The sequence below is a fragment of the Primulina eburnea genome, chromosome 5 (assembly GCF_022965805.1).
Source record: "Primulina eburnea isolate SZY01 chromosome 5, ASM2296580v1, whole genome shotgun sequence".
In the NCBI taxonomy this organism is placed as follows: Eukaryota; Viridiplantae; Streptophyta; class Magnoliopsida; order Lamiales; family Gesneriaceae; genus Primulina; species Primulina eburnea.
Window position 1 is genome coordinate 2228798 of NC_133105.1, and position 16057 is coordinate 2244854.

The 16057-nt window shown below is 36.4% G+C and overlaps 4 protein-coding genes across 6 annotated transcripts; 3 read left to right on the top strand and 1 right to left on the bottom strand.

Annotated features, from left to right (window-relative positions):
• The first annotated feature begins 2382 nt into the window (after positions 1-2382).
• On the top strand, positions 2383-3117 carry LOC140831868 (uncharacterized mitochondrial protein AtMg00310-like). Its single transcript, XM_073195585.1, has one exon. The coding sequence runs from the start codon at positions 2383-2385 to the stop codon at positions 3115-3117; it is 735 nt and encodes a 244-aa protein (XP_073051686.1).
• Positions 3118-4077: 960 nt separating this feature from the next.
• Positions 4078-5289, top strand: LOC140831869 (uncharacterized). The gene has a single exon (XM_073195586.1). The coding sequence runs from the start codon at positions 4078-4080 to the stop codon at positions 5287-5289; it is 1212 nt and encodes a 403-aa protein (XP_073051687.1).
• A 1260-nt stretch (positions 5290-6549) lies between these two features.
• On the top strand, positions 6550-9615 carry LOC140832212 (uncharacterized). The gene is given in 4 exon segments (XM_073196097.1): positions 6550-6783; positions 6785-7032; positions 7183-7906; positions 8476-9615. Coding segments are annotated over 4 exon segments (2160 nt in total). The 5' UTR covers positions 6550-6666; the 3' UTR covers positions 9547-9615.
• A 1297-nt stretch (positions 9616-10912) lies between these two features.
• On the bottom strand, positions 10913-15824 carry LOC140832213 (protein EMSY-LIKE 3-like). Of its 3 annotated transcripts, none has more exons than XM_073196101.1 (9): positions 15552-15824; positions 14337-14539; positions 13868-14224; positions 13594-13776; positions 12623-12691; positions 11964-12179; positions 11807-11875; positions 11665-11722; positions 10913-11241 (listed from the first exon to the last, which is right to left on the bottom strand). In XM_073196101.1, the coding sequence occupies exons 1-9, from the start codon at positions 15577-15579 to the stop codon at positions 11225-11227; spliced, it is 1200 nt and encodes a 399-aa protein (XP_073052202.1). In that variant the 5' UTR covers positions 15580-15824; the 3' UTR covers positions 10913-11224. The 3 variants fall into 3 exon arrangements, with proteins under 3 accessions (XP_073052202.1, XP_073052200.1, XP_073052201.1); XM_073196099.1 differs by having other exon boundaries at positions 13594-13782; positions 15552-15823; XM_073196100.1 differs by having other exon boundaries at positions 11169-11486; positions 13594-13782; positions 15552-15823.
• Positions 15825-16057: the final 233 nt, after the last annotated feature.

Sequence of the window (16057 nt, forward strand, 5' to 3'; positions counted from 1 at the left end):
CTACAAACAAGGTACACTAATTTTTATACTAATAATAATTACCAAATATTTTTGGAATAGTTTATTCAAAAAATAAATAAATAATATATTCACCACTTTCATACAACAGTTAACATGAAGAATGGAAAGAATATAAAAGGATATTATTTATTATAGGCAAAAACTTGTGTGAGACGGTCTCACGGGTCGTATTTGTGAGACAGATTTCTTATTTGGGTCACCCATAAAAGAGTATTACTTTTTATGCTAAGAGTATTACTTTTTATTGTAAATATGAGTAGGATTGACCCGTCTCACAGATTATGATTCGTGAGACGGTCTCATATGAGACCCACTCTTTATTATAAGGTTTTGTAGAAAAATGAATAGAGAAATTGAATTGAAAAATGGTCCAAATCTAAGTACCAAAGAGACGGTATAATAAGGACAGTATTACAAGTATCCACTATTGGTAAGAGTACACTTATCTCTATTTAGGCCAGCAAGCCAGGCCAATGGCTGAATAACCCCACCCACCCATTGTTTGGAGCAAAATGAATTATGGTACACGAATTATCGATACCGGAGATGTTGTTTTTCAAAATATAAAATTCAAGTTTTTTTCCAGATGCACTTTAATTGAAATATAAAAATTATTTTATTATATTTTATCGAGAAACTAAAATATATATTAGCTATATATATGATTTATTTATTAATTTATTTAGTTATAATTTATTGATATATAATATACAAAGAGAAAAAATATACTAATAAATAATTTTTAAAATATATTAAAATTGAATATATATTTATAGTTAATAATTATAATATTTATATAAAAAAGTATCATACTTATTTATTATAATATAATTTTAATTTATTTTGATAAAATTAATCAATAAATAAAATTAATCAATAAAATATATATCTAATTGAATTCAATAAGAATGTTGGACCTAGTAGTAATTTAGAGCAAAGAGTAAAATTGATGTTTTAGTTGGATAATGCGTCAATGAAACTATTTAGAATATTTCATACATTAGGGGTGTGTTTGATTGAGTGGATTAAATAAGGATAGATTAATAGTCCAATATATATCGTTAAAATTTTAAGATGTTTTAATAATCATTTTGACCCGGTTTAAGATCCAATTTTATTAATCAAATAGTTATCCATAAAATTGGATCTTAAACCGGGTCAAAATGATTGACGCATGAGCGATGGCAGGAAGAGTCGAACCAAATTCAGATCCTAGAAAAACAAATTGAAGCCCTTGCAACTAAAGAGGAGCTTTACTGGAAACACCGTAGCAGGGTAAATTGGTTAACTCATGGCGATAGAAATTCTAAATTCTTCCATGCTTATGCATCCAAAAGAAAAGCCAAGAATCTTATTAAGGGATTGATGTCTGCTCATGGGGACTGGTACGATGACAAGAACGACATGTCGGAGTTGATAGTAAATTACTTCTCAGATTTATTTACCTCCACCACACCATCGGACTCAAACTTGAATAATGTATTAGATTGCCTGCAACCGACAATTGATGAGGACATGCGAGCTTCCTTGGACAAGCCTTTTACTGCTAACGAAGTAAAGAAAGCTCTTTTTGATCAACATCTAGATAAAACACCGGGACCGGATGGTATGTCAGCTTTTTTCTTCCAAAAGTACTGGGCAGAACTTGAGGAAGAGGTAACAGCAACAGTCCTGGGTGTCCTAAATGAAGGAGATTCACTAGGAGGGCTGGAATGAAACAGTGGTTACGCTTATACCAAAAATTAAATCACCGATGATAGTGAAGGACTTCAGACCAATAAGCTTGTGCAATGTCTGCTATAAAATTGTAGCACGAACCTTGACAAATAGGCTCCGACCAATCCTCAAGAAAACAATCAATGAATTTCAGAGTGCTTTTGTACCAGGCCGATTAATCACTGATAATATTATTCTGGGTTATGAGACGCTACATTGGATCCGTAGCAGGCAAGGGGGAAAACAAAAATATGCAACATTGAAACTAGGCATGAGCAAGGCATACGACCGAGTAGAATGGAAATTCCTTGAGAAGGTTATGGAAAAAATAGGCTTCTCCATCAACTGGATAGAAAAGGTGATGAGATGTGTCCGAACAGTCCAATATACATTCTCTCTCAATGGTGAACTCACGGAAAAAATAACCCCACAGCGAGGCGTGCGGCAAGGAGACCCACTCTCACCTTATTTATTTGTTTTGTGCGCCCAAGGACTATCTGATCTACTCCTACACTACGAAGCTCGCAACCTGTTTTCTGGAGTCAAAATAGCAAATTCTTGCCCTTCGATATCTCATCTCTTTTTTGCAGATGATAGCCTCATATTCTTCAAGGCTACTGTGGAAAATTGTGCTGGCCTTCGATTATGCTTTCACTTTATGAAAAGGCTTCAGGACAACTGATTAACTTCGACAAATCCGCATTATCGTTTAGCCCCAATACAACCGAGGATGAGGTCAATACAATCAAACAGATGCTTTCTGTCCGAGTTGTGCAGGGACATGATTTGTACTTGGGTCTACCGACGTTCTCTACCCGACAAAAAAAGATGCAATTTCAATATCTCATCGAGCGAATTGTGGAGCGAATAAAAGGGTGGGGCAGTAAGACCTATTCAGCTGGAGGCAAAGAAATCTTAATCAAATCTGTTCTACAATCAATACCGTCGTATGCTATGTCGTGCTTCCGCATTCCGAAATCTATCTTAGAGGCCATTGAAAAAGAGTGCTCGGACTTCTGGTGGGGCAAGGTAGATGAAAAGAAGAGAATGCATTGGAAAAAATGGAACTCCCTATGCAAACCAAAGTGCTTAGGGGGTATGGGCTTTCGGCACATGGAAGCATTTAACAAAGCTCTGTTGGCGAAACAAATTTGGAGACTAATGACTATGTCAGATTCTATGGTTGTGCGTGTCCTGAAAGCGAGATACTTCAAGCACCAAGACATTATGAAAGCTACAATCGAGAGCAACCCATCCTTCATATGGCGATCATTACTATGGAGTAGGCAGCTGATAGAAAAAGGGCTCAGTTGGAGAGTAGGTAATGGACAGAAGATTCAAACATTTAGGCCCAGTTTGGTTAGCTTGATTAGGGTCTGATTGTTTAGTTGTCACTTGTTTGCTATAATTTATAAATGTAATATTGACTATTAGGCAGACAAACTTCACTGTTTAGCTTGGACCACAAATCCCTGCATTTCTCGTGGATAGTATTTATCATGCCCTTTTCAGAAACTCTATTGACCAAAATACCCTTGTTATTAAACATAAATGTTGCAAGTGGCGTACGGACACCCCATTCTCCTTCATTCTTCTCAGGAACCGATGGCTGGATTCTACCGTAGAAACCGAAAGTGGTGAAGAAAAATTCATCTTCTGCAGGGCCGATCTGTTAAATTTCCAACTTTGTTCGAAGGTAAAAGTCGATAAAGTACAGCTTGGTTTCTTTGTCTGATTATTGATTTTGTATGTCCTGCATAACGTTTTTCGGAGTACATAAACCTGAGGAAAATTAGTGACTGATGAACATTTCGTGTTTCACGTTGTCGTTGTTTAGTGCGAATGTGTTGTACATAGCCTACTAGTGTTCTGTTGTCGTTTACTTTTCAAGTTCTGGTACTGAAATTTTTAACCTCATTTTTTCTCCGTAAATCTTGTGCGAAATTTTATTATGTGACATTGTATGACAGGTTTCTTGTGAATCTTTGTTGGGCGGTTGTAGAACAATGTGGAGAGGGTTTTCTCCTCCCCTCAGATTTCTTGGGAAATATACGGTAGCTTAGGCAGAAGGGAACAATAAGAGCAAATAAATTAAAATAAAACATGTAAGGGTATTTTGGTCATTTACAAATTTGACATGATTTTATCCCTCCTCTTACATTTGCACCACACATGAGATTAAATACAACCCAAATTATATATCTTATCATATCCAACATTTATCAATCAAATTATCAATCATTCAATTATCACGTCCTAAAAACCAAGCGAACCCTTAGGGACAATTGGATCCCTGGTTTTCAAAACCCATTGCATGCACTACAAGTACAAGAGCAATATATGTCAGTGAGTACTCTCATCCAGGGAGGAGCATGGAATGATTCATTGATTCATCAGCTTTTCCCTTCCTATATTGCTGGTGAAATACTGAACATCCCAATAGCAGGTGATCTATCAGAGGACTCAATATTCTGGAGACAAGGACCGAAAGGACGCTACTCGGTGCGGGACGGGTACAAGCGGGAAATCGGTTGCTATGAAGTCCCACCGAATTGCTCTGAAATCCAAGCAAGGAGTTGGTGGAAATCCTTATGGGCACTCTCGATCCCACCGAAAGCTCGTATCTTCTGGTGGAGAGCAATGCATAACATAATCCCAACCGAGGTAAATCTCTTGACTCACCATGTTCCAGTCCAGGGCCAATGCCAGCTCTGTAACTTTGGGTTTGATACAACTGAACATGCCTTATTCTGGTGCCCGTTAATTAAATCATGTTGGAAAGGTACTATTTTCAAATCACTTCTCCAAAGAGCTCATAAAGCCAATATAGTGGATATTTTCCTATGGATGAAAGAGCAAGTCAATCATGAGGAATTCGAATCCTTTGCGATCCGCACCTGGGCAGTTTGGCATGAAAGATTACAGCTGCTGCACAAGAATAAACGAAACTTCACTAGTGCTGACACAGATTGGAGCATTCACCTGTTGAACGCATATAAAGAAGCTCGCAAAGCGATTGGTATTGCACCGTCTCAGAGCTTACACAGCAAAAGCAGAAGGTGGAAAAATCCAGAGACTAACCAATTTCGCCTAGAAACAGATGCGGCCTACAATGCAAACTTAAATAGGTTCTCGGTGGGTGGAGCAATCCGTGATCATGAAGGAAAGATCGTACTTGCGTTTGGACATCAAACTAAAAAGACCCCATCAGTTGAGTATGCAGAACTGGAAGCCATGAGAGAGGGACTCAAAAAGGTGAAAGAATTCTCCCTACAGATTCAAGAAGTCACTTCGGACTCCTTACTGGCGGTGCAAGCAGTCACCTCCCCAGAGGAGGACTTAAGTTATACAGGTGCAATTGCACATGAAGTTCGTACGCTACTTTCGGACCTTCGTGGGATTAAAGTTAATCATGTACGAAGATCAGCTAATGTAGTTGCTCATTCCATTGCTTGTTTTGCTATTTCTTCCCCTGCTCCCTTTGTTTGGGATCTTGAGAACCTTCCATTTTGGTTGGTAAATCTTGTATCTTCTGACACGATTGATTCTTAATAATATTACAAGTATTACCATCAAAAAATAGTCTGTATATAAAATATTTTTATTATTTGTATGAAATACAACAAATTTGGAACAATTTGTTTCGAGGACGCCTTACATGAAATTTTTGACAATCATATTTCCTATCCGCCAACACTCTCTCATAATAAAGATAGAATCCACACTAAAAACAAAAACTCTCTCCTACAATAAAATATTCAAAATCCAAATAAATGCTAAAATAAAAATAAGAAAAAAGATAGACAATCACGAACTTTTATCAATCTCATCAGATTCTTTACCAAACAAGTCTTCGTAGTCCGCTGACCATTATCCCACGATCACCTATAAATTATATATAACACAAATTATCAGGAATACAATGTTATCTGGACTAAAATTTTAAACTCTAATTTTCTTTAATATTTCAAATTAATGTAAAAATATGAAATATGTTTCATGTTTTTAAATATTTAAATTTAGTAGTCCAGTTGTTTAAATGATTAACTCATACAAAAACAGTAGTTGTTTAGAAAATTCAAATATTTCACAAAATAAATATTACACATTTGAAAATTCTCAATTAAAGCTCTATTTCTCGTTTTTTTTTTCCGTTTATTTTATAATTTTTAGCACTGGTCAAACCTTGAAACAACGTAAAAAAAATAAAAAATTAAATAGAATTGAAATCATTTTTATAACAGTAGTTTACAAATTAAATTGAATTAGTTTTCAATATATGTATTAATAACAACATTATAATTATCAACAATTTATGATAGCATTTTTTGATTTATTGGATTAAATTAAGGTCAATCAGGTACCTAAACCAGACCTGAACTCGATATATTTTTCGGGTCGGGTTTCAGGTAAATCCGAATTTGAAACCCCTCTCAACTTTAATATAAATTTTCTGATCGACTCGAGTCAAATTGACAGATCGTGTTCGTTTTTTACACCCCTACCATCATTCTCCTCCGAGTTTCCCAACACCTATTTTTCCATTATATTTTATATTTAATATTTCAACCAATTATTTATTTATTATTTAATGTATTTGTTTAGTGATACCGTGTGTATGAAATGATTCCAAATTGTTGAATCATTGTTCTCGCTCTAACATCATGTGTTGGTGTTTTATTAGATTCATTAAATTTTACTGCCCCAAACCCTCCTCCCTCCATCTTTCTTGATTATTATTTTTTAATTTATTATTCAAAAATCGAGTCACGAAACCAATAATAAGCAAATAACTGAGAACACAACATATAAAGTTCCAAAAAAAATGCAACCCTAGACCTCTAATAACACACCACTTAACCATGAATTGACGAAATGTTAATTTCCAAACAAAGTCCAACTGTACGCACCATTCCGTAAAACACTCGCATGGCTTTACCGGATAACAAGCAGGAGCCGGACGGCGACGATTCCTTCCGCTGGGGGACCTGGGAGGAACTTTTACTCGCCTTCGCCGTCAACCGCCACGGCGCTGGCGCGTGGTCCCTCAATCGCATCCGAACTCCAGAAACGGAGCTCCGACCCTAATCTCACGCTAACAGCACAAAATTGTAGGCAGAAATATCTCGACCTCAAGCGTCGATACGTCGCTCAGAATGATGATGAATCTGTCACCGATGAAAAATCGAATGACGACGAAAGCGCAGCCTCCGCGACGACGTTGCTGGAGGAGCTCAGAAAACTACGGGTTGCAGAACTTCGACGGGAAGTCCAACGTTACGATCTCAACATCGAGTACTCTTTTTACGATTGAATATATGCGTATTACGTCCCATGCCGTTCCCATGTTAGAGATCTGGACGTACAAAGTTCTTGAAATGATGAGTCAGGGGATTTTATTTTTTTCAATCAGCATTAATTAATATTTTCCCGTTTGTTATTCAGGTCTTTGGAGTTGAAGATGAAGTGTATGGAAGAGGAAAGAGAGAGAGGCCCCAGGAGAGAGAGAATCGGGACGGATCTAGAGAAAAAGAGTGAAGAGAATAGGAGCGACGAGGACGTCAAACCGGAAGTCGAGCCTTCGCCGGAGCCGGTTTCCGGCGGCGAGAAACCTCATGTCGACGAATTAGAGAAGGATCACATGTCGGTGAACGAATCTAACTCCACAGATCTCGGGGCGGAGAAGACAAGAACCGGTGAGAGAGAATTAGAACCGGTCGAAGCAGAAACGGCAGAGGCTGGGCGGAATAGAACCGGGGAGTCGAGCGAGGAACCGGCAGATATGAACTCTGAACCGGATCGGAAACTGGATCGCGAAGACTCTTGCAACGGTAGTTCGAACAGCATAGAGAAAGAATCAGGTAAAGAGGCAATCGCTGAACGAGCGAGCGAGTCTGTAGAAGCGGTGGAATCGGAGGCGGAGTCGAAGGGAGTAGACGAGGCGATGAAGGAGAGTTCAGATGTCCAGAGCTCAGCGAGTAGATCGAAGAAGGAGGAGGGTATCGATAAGGCGCGGCGAGGCAACACCAGTGGCGATGAACGTGACCACGAGGATCAATCTCTTTCCGTTAAAGATCTGTCTACTCAATCGCAGCCGTTGATTGACTTTCTGCAAGTTATACGGTCCCACAAGCTCGGCTCTGTATTCGAGCGGCGACTGAGAAGTCAGGTGAATATTTATTTCGTTATTATTGTTTATTAATTATTATAAATTTCTAGTCTTAAATGTGAAAAATTTGATTTGGGGTGGCAACCACTTATTTCTTAGACCCTCTCACATTATTTTCTTGAAACGACTGTGGTGTTTTCTCCCCTGCTTAATACACTGAATGTAACCCAACTGGGTAAAGAAATTAAGGTACATTTCTTCGTCAAAATTGGTGCATGGAGTTGGGATTAGGAAAACATGAAGTTTTTTTAAAAAAATATTTAGTCGTGTCTTATTTTGGGGGAAAAAATATAATTCTTTATTTGAAATGCAACGCTAGAAATCGGGTTTATTCGATGCTACATCAGAAATCTAATCGGTTAATATACTACGTTGCTGATGCATAAAACATAGGCCAGCGCTGTTGATTTTAATTCATAAGTATCTGCCACAAATTCTTTTCCATTATACAAAGAACTTTTACCTCAAGAATCATGTGGTATCTATGCACAGTCGACTAGCAGTACTTGATCTTGTTAGCCTATTATTTACAGAACTTCGTATGTGACATATTGCTTCCCCTTGTACAGGAAACATCAAAGTATCAGAAGTTGATTCTTCAACATGTTGATCTCGAAACAATAGAACAAAGGCTGAAAGAAGGTTGGTATTCGGGGTCCAGCAGCAAATTCTTTCGTGATCTTTTGTTGCTTGTCAACAATGCACTTGTCTTCTTTAGTAAAAACTCCTCAGAGGCCCAGGCTGCAATCGAGTTCCGAAAACTCACCGTGAAAGAAATGTCTCAGAAATTTACCAAATCGGAGTCTTCATCGAGGAAACAAATTTCACTACAATCCCTATCTTTAACCAAGAAAGAAGACCGTGAGGCTTCTCACTCTTTGCTGTTAAAGCCTAGAATATCGGGCTCGTTGATAGTTTGTCGTAAACGTAGTTCAATTGCAGCCAAGGCAGCAGGATCATCTTCAGGGGCAGATAGTAAGAAGAAAGAACAAATTGCATCGCTAGCTGAGGAGAAGGATATTACGAAGCTTCAGCCTTCACATCCCTCTGAAAATGTTGAAGAGCCCAAAATCACAAAGAAGAGAACCAGGGATAGATTTTCTTTGGTTGCAGCCAATTCGAAGAAAACTGGCAAGAATCAATCCAATAACAGTGGAAATAAAAATCCCGTGGCAGAATCAGGAAAAAACCAGGGAAAAGGAGGGTCGTCTTCTCTTCATTCAGAGCCGAAAGCTGGACCGAAAAAGAAGAACCAGCCCGTTGTAGACTCAAAGAAACGTGGTGCAGCTAACTTCTTAAATCGAATGAAGCAAAGTTCATCCTCTAACAACGGTGCTTTGCTTGATGCACTAAAGAGTACACCTCTAACTAGTGAAAGTACTAGTAGCAAAGGAGGATCTGAACAGAAGAAAAACGACAATGGCAGGCGTGGTGACAAGAAAGATCATCAAGTTGCTACCAAGCGTAGCTTAGAAACGAGGCAGGCTAAAGAAAAGGGTAGCCCGTCAAAGAGGAATGTTGGGAGGCCACCAAAAACAGGGACTGCTTCCCGGCCTAATTTGGGTAAACGGGGTAGGGAAAGAGATGAAACCGAGGCATCAGTTTCTAAACAGCCAAAGAAAAGATCAAAGAAGTTATAGTACTTAACGAAAGAAAAGGGATAGAAAAATCTATGCTTAGTTATAGTATATGCTTAGTTTCTAAACATTCCTTCTTTTTGTTATGTTAACTCATTTGTGGAACATAAATTTAAGACTAGTTGTAGGAATTAATTACTTTAAAAGAAAAGAATTTAGCTTTAAAAATATGGTCTGAACCATGCGAGTATTCATTGAATAGCATTTACTAGTGGAGATATGATCAGTATATTCGATATATGTTGAAAATTAAATTCATACATATATTTGTATATATTTAATTAATTTGAAAATATGTTATATAGATTGTTTTTCCAATATTATATGTACCAGCTGAATAAATATATGATATTGTATCCAAGTAATTTTACGTATATATGTCATATGTATGTACATATGAAATCCTTGGTGGCCATTTTGTTATACAAATTTAATTTTGGAAATACCTTAATCAACTTTAAAAACTAAGTTTTTTATTTAATAAAAAAATTATAAATATTAAATTTGTTACTTATCCATGACCACTATATGTCATCTACTTCCCAAAATTTTGAAACTCACACATTATATAATAATTTTTTTATAAAAATATATTTTAATAAATTTGTTACTATATGTCATCTATTTTAAAAAAATTGAAACTCACATTATTTATACAATTTACAATTATGTTTGATATAGTTGGCTCTTTTTTAAAAAAAAATCAAATATTATTCAAATTACAAATCATAATAAAATAAAATAAAATAATCACAAGTGATCTCAACATAATTGTTCCAATTTTTATATAAAAATAGATTTTTTTCAATATAATTATAATTTTACCATAAAAGTTAACTATTAAAAAATAATTATCCATGAAAACCGATTCCCAGTTGCACTATTTCTTTTTATCAAATCCGATCAGTTGAATTAAATTTTTTTTATTTTTATGTCAAAAATATGTTTTTTATTATAAACATTCACAAACACAAATTATTCAATCATTTCAAATAAAAACACAAAATATGACAAAAATATACTCTTTTATAATTTAATTTACACAAAATCATGTAAAATGATTTTATGGATTAATTTTATGACATATTTTATATAGATCATCCATAAAAAATATTATTTTTTACACTAAAAATATTGTTTTTTATTATAAATATTAACATGATTAACCCGATTGACTAATCTTACCGATAAAGATTATACGAGTAAACATTTTATCAACGTTGAACTACTACCTAAAAATCAAATTAAATCTAGTGCAAATCTAAATAATACTCCACTTATTTCCGTCATTGTTGATATGCCTACATAACTCAGATCAATCTCCACAACTTTTAAGTGTGCAGATCAAATCAACAGTGCAACGACCAGCAACCACAAAAATAAAGATGCTAACTTTGATGAAATACCAAATATACATGAATAAAGTAAGAAACTGTAACGTCTACAAGTCCAGTTAACAATTAATTCTATTAATAAGCGAATTGTTATAGCCTGGTTTACTGCATCGGAAACTTAAACTTGGGCATTGGATGACACTTGAAACAAAGAAGTGAAAAAGAAACCAAATTACAGAGAGGAATAACATCGTTCACCTCACCAATTCTCGACCACTAGCTCTTTTGTACCATCTCAAGATCACAGCTCCAACAATAACCAAAGTAGTGCCCCGCCTGTCCATTGATTAAGGATGCTCGCCATCTGAACCGATCATTGAAATGCAACCACAAAAGGATCATTACAAACATGAATTAGTTCTTGCTGGTAAACGGAACAGTGCCCTACTTAGTAAAACTACTGCCCGGGGTTAAAAGCTTTTGTATAAACCATATACATCATCAAAGTGGCAGTAGAGGGATACTGATACCTCACGGCTAGGCACATGCTTTTCACCAACAGCAACATGCATCATGTACAAAAAAGCACATGCTAGCGGCAGACATTCACTACAATCGAATTGTCAAGCTGTAATATTCTATATGCAATCAATTTTAGTGGCTAAATTTCAGTTACACATAAGTCAAGCGAGTTGCATGAGATACGTTCATCACTGCATTATTTACTCAATCCAACCATCATACAGTCAAGATTACACACAACAAATTAAGGAAATGTGATCATTACCACTATCACATGCAACTGAGAGTTTTGCTATCACTTCGATCAACGTTTGTTCATGTTCCTGCTTCAGCAAATTACAATTAAACTAGATGCACAAAAGCAAAAGGACAAAACTTAGAATTCTTGCATTCGAAACAATCTCGACCTTGAGCATTTTCTTAGCTTTCTCCATCTCTAGCTCATCAGGGTGACTTGCATCAAGCACCTTCTTCACCTGCCATCAAAAAACAAGTGATAAGAAAAGAGGGGGAAATCAAAGCTCCCCAGTATGGCAGTATCCAACAGATAATCCTTAATAATACCTTATTTATTAATGTGTCTGTGTGAAGTATCTCAATTTCTCCCAAATCTTCCTTGACAACCCCATTCCGTAATGTTCGAATTTCATTTGGAATATCGTTCAATGAGGATATCCTCCCTCTTCCTGCATCAGATCCACCACCAGCTTGTACCCCACTCTCACCTGGTCGAGATATTAAAGGATTATCACCCACCCATCGAATGTCCTCAGGGGGAACCTGCATTGGAATCAATCTATGACTAAATAGTGAAGAACTAGAAAAACAACAAAAAATGATAAGGTGGACTGAATTAAATTAAAGAAGCAACAAACTTCATAACTAATAGTCCACACATGTCAGTCAACCTCCAAAAAATGGACATCCAACATTCAAATACCTCACTTACTTAACTGCTACTTTATTTCTTCTTAAATAAAAAATTAATTATGTTACTCATGTTAAGTCAAGTAGAGGTAACCCCCCCTTCTTGAAAATTGGTTTCTGTCAACAATAAATAAGAGATGAACTGATTTGTTTAAAATCACACGTGGCAGACCTTCCATGGTACCAAAAATTGGGTTTGGCCACAAAATTAATAATACATTTAAGAAAGGCAACACAACAATCAACGTAACATCACACAAAAATAAATACCAACACAAGAAACAAAAGAAAGCTACCTCCTTAATATCAACCCATTCCAAGGTTGCATTAGGTGTGTTGCTATCATAAACCAAAGAATGACGGCCCTGAGAAAAAAAAATAGAAACTTTATTCCCAGTCAAAATTGATCTTCTGACCAACTGATATAACCTAGGCATTCCATGTGAAAATACTAGAAAAAGGATGGCCCTCTACAATATAAGTTCCAGGTTGGATAATATAATGTATTTACTATTTACAACTTCCAAGTTTGAAGGTAATGAAGTGAGTGAAAGGAATACAGCAGAAAATCCAAAGAGATTATTTAACCTTTGTGAAACCACAGGAAGACCATAAGAAAACAGGCGGCTGCCAGTTAGATGAAGAACAATGACAATGTTGTGCCATATTACAATGAAAAATGGCCATAAGGGTACAAGCAGTGTAACAATACCAATTGACTTCGACAACGACATTGCCTTTCCTAAATGTTTAATTTCATAAGTCCACATTTGCAAAACTAAACACCAAAAACAAAAACTAAAAATACGTTTTGATTGGAGGATTTTGCTATAGATCTGAGATTCATAGTTTATATCCACCATATAAAACAATATTTTTTGTTAATAACTTCATATAATTAAGCCATCAATTTGAATTGTTCATCTAAGCAGGCTGTGACTTTAACTTGTATGATGCTTACCATTGAGTTTAATATAATGAACTAAGAAAAATTAAATAGCTTAGCAAATCTTTCAATCCGAACACAAAAGGACACAGACCGAACTAAAAGCATTCACTCTTATGTTACTCAGTTTTCTCCCATTCACCCAACAAGCCAAACTCCATCTTGGTATATTCGCACGTCCCACAGAAAATATAAAGTTTGAATTTGTCTAGATCCATTTTAAGGCACAACCAACTTCATTAATACACACTGAGGATATTCTCAAAACCATGAGGTTACGATAAATACAGAGGCGATGAGAAAAAATAAAAGAGATCATACATCTGCAGGATTGTAATCAGTAATGAGCGCCTCATAAAAATTATTGTCCGCCGGCCATTTTATCATCACCCTCCTACCAATTAATGGGCCACGTATGCTTTCAGCCGGGTCATCCACAGGAACACCAGTGGAATATTGATCAACAAACTCATGTTGCATGGGTTTCGCAGATGGAAAAACAGGCTGCCCCTGTCCAAAAAGGGAAGAGAATATTAAATAATTATATAAAACCAAATTTAGGTTAAACAAAAACATATATATTTCCATAACATACAGCATTAATCCTCCGGCCACCCGGTCCTAACGGAGGTCCCCGTTTTACAGCTGAAGGTAAAGGTGTCACGTTCGAGGTTACCGACTGAGGGTGAAAAGATTGAGATGATGTGCCAAATTGATTTCCTTGCTGGAACGTCTTCTGCTTTTTCCGAGATTGTGAAATTGTTGGACTGGGTAGTTGGTTGTTGACATGCTGTGGAGCATTGACCCCAGCGCTGCGGTTCCCAACTGCCTCTTTCCACTCTCTGATTCTCTGAATGAGCTCATCCGCATTGACCTCAGCAAGGGTTTCTCTGTGCTCATCATCTGAAACCCTCAGTTCTCTCCTTAGTTCTGTTATCAGACCTTCTTTCTCCTGAGAACGAAGTTATCACAAACCATCCCAACCAATTCAAACAATCTATTTGACATATATCATGGGAAAAAAACTCCAGATAACAAGAAATGGACAAAGAAACACAATGTACCCAAGATAGGGCATTAGACTGAGCTTTAAAAGCTCGTAGAACTGCACCGTATGCTATTTTCTCCAGATTGTGGATTTGAGACTCCATATCACCTTGCATCCTTTGATATGATGATAAACCTACAAATGCTCTTCCATTTTCTGTAACACGACCACCAACGGGAACTCTATTATACTGCAGCTGGGGACAATCATCATCAGTACCTGCACTTATTTCAATTGACAACCAAGGTGTAATAATCAGAAAATGAAAATTTCTTTTACACAAGTTTTCCAGAGGTAAATGTGAGGAAGATTGCAATACATGCTAACATAATTAGTGAGAAAAACAATAATATGATTGCAATAACTTATAACAAGAGAAAACGGCTACAATAAAATTTCTAAGACAAACAAATCATTCACCAACAATGAGTTAGGCTACCTTATCCACTATCATCCCAAATAAATTAAACAATAGGTATGCAGTATACAATATAACTAAAGCAAATTCATACAAATGTCAGAAGGATACGAATTTCAATTTCAACTACTATATCTTCAGGTTGAAAAAGGTTTCCAAGCTTCAGCTGTTCACCTGTTTAAGCGGTGAGTATTATTTGAGTTTTGACTCTTGTGAAACAATTCAAATCAGGCAGATCACTTGAGCTCTTCTTGCAAAAATTAGATAAGTGACTGGAGCAAGTGATATAAACCCAGGAACGAAGGAATTATAAAGCAATTTTTTTATAGGAATAGGGTTTATTACCCCTTTGCCAATCAATGATCGTTCAACTCAACTCCTTAAGAGTCAAGCTGAGCAACTTAAGATATCACTAGCAGAAGCCCACAGGATCCTCGATTTGAAATGATGGGATTTGAGAAATCCCCAGGCCAGAGAAACCTAGAAACCTCAAAAATCGAAATCCAATAATTATATTTCTCGTTACAATTCACCGGATGAATGGTTACCTACAATTTCAACACTAGAATTCCCTAAAGGTAAAAGGATCAAACAAAACAAACCAGTCCTAAGTTTCTCCAACGTACCTACAGAATATCAATAAAAACATTATAATTCGAAATATCACACAAAGTACTAAAAACCCTAACTATTTCATCAAAAGCCACTAAATCGATCGAGATCCGATATCATAAGAGACGGACACTTTGAGTAAATAAAAAAGACGATGAATTAAACAAACAACAAATATAAATAACAAGGAAGACGTCATACCACTACTGTCTATAGCTTCATATTCCATAGAAAGACGGTTCTGAATGATCTCAAATTTCCTCGATTCCTGCAGAAATTTATTCGTTAAAAACCCTCTATTTTCTTCACAAGAATTCGAAAGAACACTGATACAGTATCTGGAGGCACGGATGAATGAGACAGACAGCGAATTTGATGCTGAAAAAGGGATAATTATGGAAAACTTGGAAACAAAGGCGTCAAATCTTAGCGCAGGGAAACTCGAAATGCGTGTGTGAATGTAATTTGGTTCCTCTCCGGTTCGCTATGTCCTTGACATAATCGCAGTAAATTTAATTTACAATTTGGGCCTCGTGAAAGCAAATAAGGCCCATTTGATTTATTTCTTGTACAGGTCTTCTACTGATCCGTTGGGCTGAGACTCACTTCAATTCAAACATTTTGATTAGAGATAGCAACATGATGGGATGGGGATGAGTTTGCCATCTTTATTCTCGAATTTCATCACAACCCTCCTTTTTCTCCCG